General features: G+C 35.1%; 1 protein-coding gene across 1 annotated transcript; it reads right to left on the bottom strand.

Annotated features, from left to right (window-relative positions):
• Window positions 1-4,464: 4,464 nt before the first annotated feature.
• Window positions 4,465-7,220, bottom strand: LOC124631916 (leucine-rich repeat-containing protein 40-like). Its single transcript, XM_047166551.1, has one exon. It carries the CDS (start codon window positions 7,057-7,059, stop codon window positions 4,525-4,527), a length of 2,535 nt encoding a protein of 844 aa, XP_047022507.1. The 5' UTR covers window positions 7,060-7,220; the 3' UTR covers window positions 4,465-4,524.
• Between the last annotated feature and the right edge of the window lie 577 nt (window positions 7,221-7,797).

Genomic DNA, 7,797 nt, shown 5'->3' with positions numbered 1-7,797 from the left:
TACTTTCAGGAAAGTGACATTATCTGCTCGGTACTAAACTACTTTTAATTTACCGAGAATAAGTCTCCGTCTAGAAAAACAACTTAGGGACAGCGATTTCCCTAATAGTTCTCTGGAGCACCTAAATAATTTAGTATTACGTTACTCCACGGACTACTACATTTCACGTTGGTACGCTTGCGCTTTTCTGATATAATCTTCCCATTCAACTACGATTAAATTGACTACTTAAATCCTTAATTATGTCAGTTAACAGAACCTGCTGCAAAAGTTAATTACTTGTGGCCCAATTCGACAACTATGATTGTAAAATTTTAATATGCTCATCTAGTAAATAAAATGGGGTATGAAGTAATTTCTCATTTATAGTCCATATAGTTTTAATAACAACTACTTTTGTTAACGATTGTCTTAATTGTATTCGGGAATGAGAAAAGTCCGACATATTTAAATAGGTTGGAACTCGTGGAGAGGGATTGAAGTAGTCCACCTAGACTCCACGATGTGGGGCAACTATATTGATTTGAACAGAAAGTGCTGACTCATGAGGATCAGGGAGTGGATTGCTCAAAGGTGCTTGTCAGACGATTGGGTTTCCTAGACATAATGAAATGGCTATCGTCGAGTTCCTTGTCATAATGCTCATCGCTTTCGCTCTCGATAAAGGAAGTTTGAACTTACGTAGCATTATATTTTGTTTAAATATGACGAGTTCATCATTATTGGTGGAATAAGTACAACATAATAGCTTATTTATCATACCGTTTAGAAACAGCCTAGGTATATACCTATAGATAGGTAGACCAATGCAAAAAATAATATCGACTTTTTCGTACAAAATAGCCCAGGGTTCTCCACAACAAAGCTCTTGATTAGTGGTAAACATTTAAAACTTAATTAATCAACAAATAATTCTTGAAATGAAACAACGCTTTATTAATTCAGCGCCCTTTTAGAAAGATTTTAATCACTCTCGACACAACTCGAATGAAGTACACTTTAAGAGCCCTATCCTATTTTTCATAATTATTGGTAGCTCTTATTATATTTTCTGAAGTAGTTTAAGTTAGGTAAATATTGGCTTTCATACTAGAACTATGTACCGAAGAACTTTTATTTGATGGAGAAAGTAACATATTATTATAAAATGAGTTTTTATTAAGAATACCTACAAGGTACACAGAATATGAATAAATAGCAAAATTGAAATGTGTGATCCACCTTTGACCTTCTAAAGCTTATTGGCAATTGATTAACAACTTCGCTAAATTAATAACAGTATCGAAAGTTAGCCACTGAAAGTTGATTTATGACCAAGTTTAGTACTTGCCGCAAATTATCGGTATTGCATTGAAAGTTCATAAATGAAGCCCATTTAATTATTTACAGTTCATTATTTTTGTAATTTACTTGACTTTTAGTTTTTGAAGTGTAATCTTTTGCAAGTCCGTGAGACAACGTACTTACCAATAGCGAGTTGGTTGAATACCTTACATCGCCATTTATAGTTTAATCAAAGAAAAAAAGTTAATAAAACAGAAAAAAAATACGGATACTAAATTTTACCTATCGTTTTGTACTTACCTTGCCAGTAATCCCCGCTCTCTGCAGAAGAAATCACTTTATATCTTGTTCTAGATTTAAAGAAACTTGAGCCAACTTCACCGTTAATTAAATACCACGGCATAATGTAAATGCTTATTTAATTAAATACCACGGCATAATGTAAATGCTTATTTAAGAATATGTTTCGAACTTACCCCGACCGTATCTTCGTGACCTGTATAATATATCTAGTTTATAGTTCTCTACAAAATTACTTTTCTTATGAAACTATGTTTATATGACTATCTATATAAGTTCTGAGTTTACGTTGATCGTTAAGATTGCATTAGGTAACATCTGTTAAAGGTTGTCTGACAGGAATGGCTGACCGTGAAAAGATGTTCCATTGTAACTATAAACTTATGTCACATATGTCTTACTGTGTATGCTTCCTCCATTCACACAAATTACCTATAGATTTTTCACATTGGCAGATTTTCCAATCGGTTTTTCCGCTATACAAGCGGTGTCGCGCGGAAACATGCTCGAAAAATACGCCAGTGAGAAAAAGCTGTAAAAGTGTTTGTGTTGTTGATAAATAAATGTAAAATAAAAGTAAATATGAGTAAGTAAAAAAACTTGTTAAATAAATGAATGTAAAAAAATGTTTCATGTTCAGATATTTTAAAAAGAAAAATATTTTCAGATACAATAGTATTTATGTTGCAAAAAATTAAATAATTATGTAGGTAAATAAAATACCCAAATCGTAATTAAACTTACCTTTTACTGCAATGCAAATCTATCACTCTGTTTCAAAGTAATCAGTAAACATTCACAAAAAATAACATTTTCTTTCTATAGGTACCTTCTTCTTTCAAGTCGGTGTGAAAATCATTACCAGCGTTCTCTTTTTTCTATTCAAATAATCACAATTTTTCTTCAGATGAGTCTTAAAGAAAATTACTTTCGGTTCAGTTGCTACATTTTAGTCGACTTATTCTTATTTCGAACAAATGTATATCTCAGAGACTTTTTATTCATATTTGACTCTTCAGGTGTGTAAGCAAGTCGAACATTGTAATCTGGATTTTGTTATTCCAAATATCGGACGCGTTCACGAATTTTTAGTCTAAAAGAGTCTTTCCATATGGATTTTTGATTGTCTTTGAATAAATAAAAATATTTTACTCAATCTATTATTTATTAAATCTTTGGCTATCTGTTTGTACATCATAAACTACGATTCACGTAAAAACATATATCTACACATCATTTTCGTCAAAATGTTTATATATCAAGTTACAACCTTAGGTTTCAGAATGATGAATGAAATAACATTAAGTATTAAGTGAAACACTGCGTATAATATAAACTACTGATCAACAAATTAATCCGTGGCTATTTAGTTTTTGTTAGTAATATACAGTACTTTTACATACTTACTTAAAATAGTGTTTATGTTCTTTTACGTAAGCTATACATATTGAACTGAAATAACTTATGAACATTCTGTACACACTGATTCAATAAAGAAAAACTTAATACAAGTCGCAAATCAGTTGATTCAATTATTTATATCAATACCTACACATTCCTTCATATCAAAAGCTGATTTCTTTTTACAAAAGTGTGTTTGAAATTCTTCACAACATTTTCATCATAAAATAAACACAGTTTAGAGGATATTTTCATACATTTCAGCATAATAATTACATTTATGTCTGTCGGAATTGTATTACGATTTTCTCAACATTATTTTTAATTTCAATAGCTTGATAGGGTTTGTTTTCATATTCAACTTTAAGGCAGCAACAATAGTATATTTCACGGTTGTTAAAAGATTTCGTGCACAAATAATTCAATTTACATGAAGTTTTTTCTCGTAATTAGCCTTATGTTGTGTCGAACATGTGTTTTTAATGCCTTTTATTGTTTCATTCTATACATATCACTACCGTTGATTCATAAATGCAATAGTGGCTGTCAACTTGTGTGTTTACTTCGGGTTAGCATCCCGCATCTGGACAAATATTTGAAGGCCCACAGATTTAGTTTGACTCATTACGTGCACATTAGTAATATGATGACCACCCAGTATACTGACATGACAGTACAAAATATAGGTATAACAAATGGAACTACATTTTAATGAATTTGTAATGACAGTCAAGATACAAAGTCTTCAGTACGAAATAAAATATTTTGGCACTTAAGAAGAGCTTGTTACGCGATAAATTGTTTACGTTATAATTACAAGGTTTAAAGGGAAGACATGATCTGCTTTCACGATATTTTGCGCAATACAGTTTCGGCCATAGACATACAACCATTCACTCTACACCAAGAATCTTATCTTCGATATGGTGACTTAACATTACGTATTGCGATATATCATAATTATGTACAGTAAGTTGCAGCCTAACCACAAAAAGCCCTTATGTACGGCATAGTAGATGAAGTCAGCTAGGTTAGGTATCTAAATTAAAATCACGATGCTACAACGACTTTACATAAAAATAGGTCTATAAACCTACGGTCACCATAAGTTAACAAAACAATTTATTTACACTGACAAAACGATTCATAGCCCCGCTGCCCAGTTAACCAATCTATTTGTACTTATTTCATAAAAAAATATGTACGTCCAATTATATCACAAAACGCCGTCCATACCTCGTGCAGCCGACCGCTTCGAACTGAAACAAAAGAGCATTGTATCTACAACACTGTCATACTAAATGTTTAAATGTATACCTTTTCATAACGAACCGCCATTAGTTGCTTTTATACTTCAGTCTGAATATTAAATGTATCCCAAATTCATAAATGTCAGTTGTTTGTCGAGCTTCCATTAATCTATGTTTACATGAAGTACTTTAAGATTTGTTGATTAATTATAAGTATACTTACATTGCATGAGTTCTACGTTAGGAGAGAATCGTATTCGAAGGGCGTGGGGTCGGCTGCCCGCAGGTGTCACCACAACACCCCTCCGGAGATATTCGACACCTCTATTTGGTCCTCGGCCTCCGTGTTGACAACGGGCACGTTTCTTCTTCTGTACCTTAGGCGGAAACTCAGCCATAGTATCAAGGACATCACTATTAGCCCAATTACTGCGACTGTGCCTATGTACTGGGCATAACTTTTATCGGCCGACTGATACGGCGAATATTCAATTTTGTATTTTGGTTGTGCAGTCTCCAACTCTTGTACGGTCACATTTTCCGACTCGCTGAAATTCTTACTTAAAACGAGACTCGATTTGGACTCAAGGACTATGCTTTCAAGTTTTTTAGTTATATTCAGTGGCGTGTTTAAACGCTTTCCTGATCTATTCTTTTGATAAATTTGGTTGTCATCATCTTTAGGATCTTTTTTATAATAACGAGTTGGCACTGAGAAATACGGTTCTATGTCTAAAAATCTATGATCAATATTAAGCTGATCGTTTTGGAGCTTATTTTGATCCAAAATTTTAGAGGACTCCCTTGCTTTGACAATAGTTGTTTCATTTATGTAGTCGTTTATGGAAATTTTGTTTTCATTTCTTTCAATTCCTTTTACTAATTCGGAAAAGTTATCTCGTTTATCGGTGTTCTTTACGGTTGTATTTTTAAACTGCGGAGGAGATTTCAAGTTTTTGATTTTCATGATCTCGTGTTTATATTCGTGTTTGTTTTTACTGTTCCCGTATTTATTAGATTTTTCGGTTTTATTGTTCAGATATCCGTAGTATCTCAACAACTTATTTATCATTTCAGTACTGTACAGGTTGACTGGAGGAAGACTGTCACTTATAGTAAACGTTTCGGGAAATGTACAATTATATTTGGTTATCTCAACTTTAGCTTCGGAAGTGGAATAGTAACAAGTTTCACTGTTGGACAAACTCTTGTTCCAGTTCATCCAGTCTTTTAACCATAATTCTGCGCTACAATTTATATTGTTGCCATGCAATCTCAAAGTTTTAAGTTGGGCCAAGTAAAATAACAAATCATTTCTGATCTCCGATAAATTATTCATTCTCAAGTCTAGGTATTGTAAATGTGAGAAGGCAGCTAAAGCCGCGGAGTCAGCGAGCAATTGCCGGGCCAGGCCGGGACTGGACTGCAGATGTAACATTTGAACGCTCTCCGGCGACGACATTGGAAACGAGCCATCTCGTTCTGGCACTGATAAGTTTAAGTAACAAAGTCTTAAATCTCGAAGCGATAGTGGCCCATCGAATGTACTCCACGACAATGTTTGTATCGGGTTGTTAGACAAATCTAGCATTTCCAGCGAAAGCAAGTCGTCAAAAACATGATCTTGAATGTAATGTATGTCGTTGTTTTGTAACAATAAAATTCTCAAATTGGGCAAGTTCTTCAAATCGGGTATTGACAAATTCCTGATGAGATTGTTATTAATCGATAAATACTTTAATTCATCTGGTAACGATCTTGGAACTGTTGTGAGGAGGTTTTTATTTATGTTCAAGAACAGAAGCATCTCCAATCTACCGAGTGAATCATCTTCTACAGAAACTACTTTATTTTCTGAAAAATCTAGTGACTGCAGTAAAGGATAACTATCGAAATCCCCGCACCTGACGCTTGATATTCTGTTCCCGACGAGCGACAGAAACCGTACTGAATGTGTAAATGCTTCAGGGACTTGGTGCAGGCCTGTTCTTGACGCATCTATTTGTTGCAGCCGCCGGCCGGTGCCAACCAATAATTGTGTATCCAATTGTGTGATGCCGAGATGCGGATTATCCGTGAGTAGCAATCGCGCCAGATTTGGTAGTAATTGTAAAGCACCAGGCGCTAATTTCCTTAAGTTATTGTGAGATACATCTAAGTGTTGCAATAACCAATTATTAAAATAATTCTCATGAATAAACTCGAGGTTATTTCTACTCAAGTTGAGATGCTGAAGATTTTTCAGTGGTGTAAACACGTTCGTCAATATAGTCAAATTATTTTCTGACAAGTCCAAAGTTTCTAATTTCGTCAATCCATTGAAACTCTCTTCAAATATATTAATAATTTTATTTCTGCTTAAAATAAGTTTCCGGAGATTCAGGAAGTTATTAAAGACTCCCTTGGTAACGTATTGCAAGTTATTGGAGGATAAATCAATTTCTCTCAAGTTCTGTCTTCTTACATTTATCCTTATTTGAATAAAACTGTTATTTCTTATTTGTAGCGAATACGTGTCTAGTAGTGGAATGTCGAAGTAAACAATACTCGCATTACATGTTGTAGCAAAATGTGCGGTTACTTGGGCTATTGTTTTATTGGCATACTCTTGAGACCATAACACTGGCGTCTCCTCATTGCAGCACACAGACAGCTGATGATGCACCTCTGTGTATTCCTTCAACGTGATGTTATACGAACATTGTTGACATAAAGTTGTGTTGGAAGTACACACACAACTATCCAGACAAATTGAGGCCAAATTAGTTACTTTCCACCAAAATATAACCGTTAAAAATAAACACCGTTTAAAAAATACAGCCATTTCTGACAATATCGCTTGAATCTCCTTGAATTTAAGCCGGGTTGAATGTTAAATGGTATTGAAGTTCACACAGGCGACACATATTTCTTAGAATCACATTAGCACTTATCGAGTTTATTTTATATGAACAAAACATCTTGTAAGTTAACACACACACGAAAACTCAAGTAGGCGCAGTGTCAGTCACATTGGTGTCACTCATAGTGTGTGGGAGGCCTGAGGCTCAGGTGCAGACGGGCTACCTGGTGGGGCGAGCGACGAAAGTCCGGCACCACGTGACTCGGGTACGTAGCGTGGTGTGTCGTGCGAGATCGCAGCGCGGCTGGGCGGCACTGCCGGCGCCACCGGGTCTGTCTGCGAACTGTGCGATGCGAGCCGAGAGGCGCGGCGCCGGCGCCCTGCCGCCGCTTTTACATCCCTCACAACCTCATTTTTATATAGTCAACTGACTTCCACACCACCACTATTTATGTCATACTCGGCGCTCCTTAATACGTTATTTTAAGGACGCGAGTATTTGTAAGTGTGCGTTATATTTTTCGGTCGGTACGGCTGAGATTGCTCCCTGTTGGGCTTTCTAGGAGGGACAGCATGATTTAAACGATAAGTTATTATTGTGCGACAATGCAGCAGTTTTTTATTCATAACTATCTTATGAAGGTATACAGTTTATAGCCTTGTGTACTTTTCCGCGATTGAAGCGAAATAAAAGAAATGGTGTTATAATAATAAGAACGG

Source organism: Helicoverpa zea, chromosome 7, assembly GCF_022581195.2.
Source record: "Helicoverpa zea isolate HzStark_Cry1AcR chromosome 7, ilHelZeax1.1, whole genome shotgun sequence".
Taxonomy (NCBI): domain Eukaryota; kingdom Metazoa; phylum Arthropoda; class Insecta; order Lepidoptera; family Noctuidae; genus Helicoverpa; species Helicoverpa zea.
Note: the sequence above shows the minus strand (reverse complement) of the source record. Positions and strands in the feature narration are given on the sequence as shown.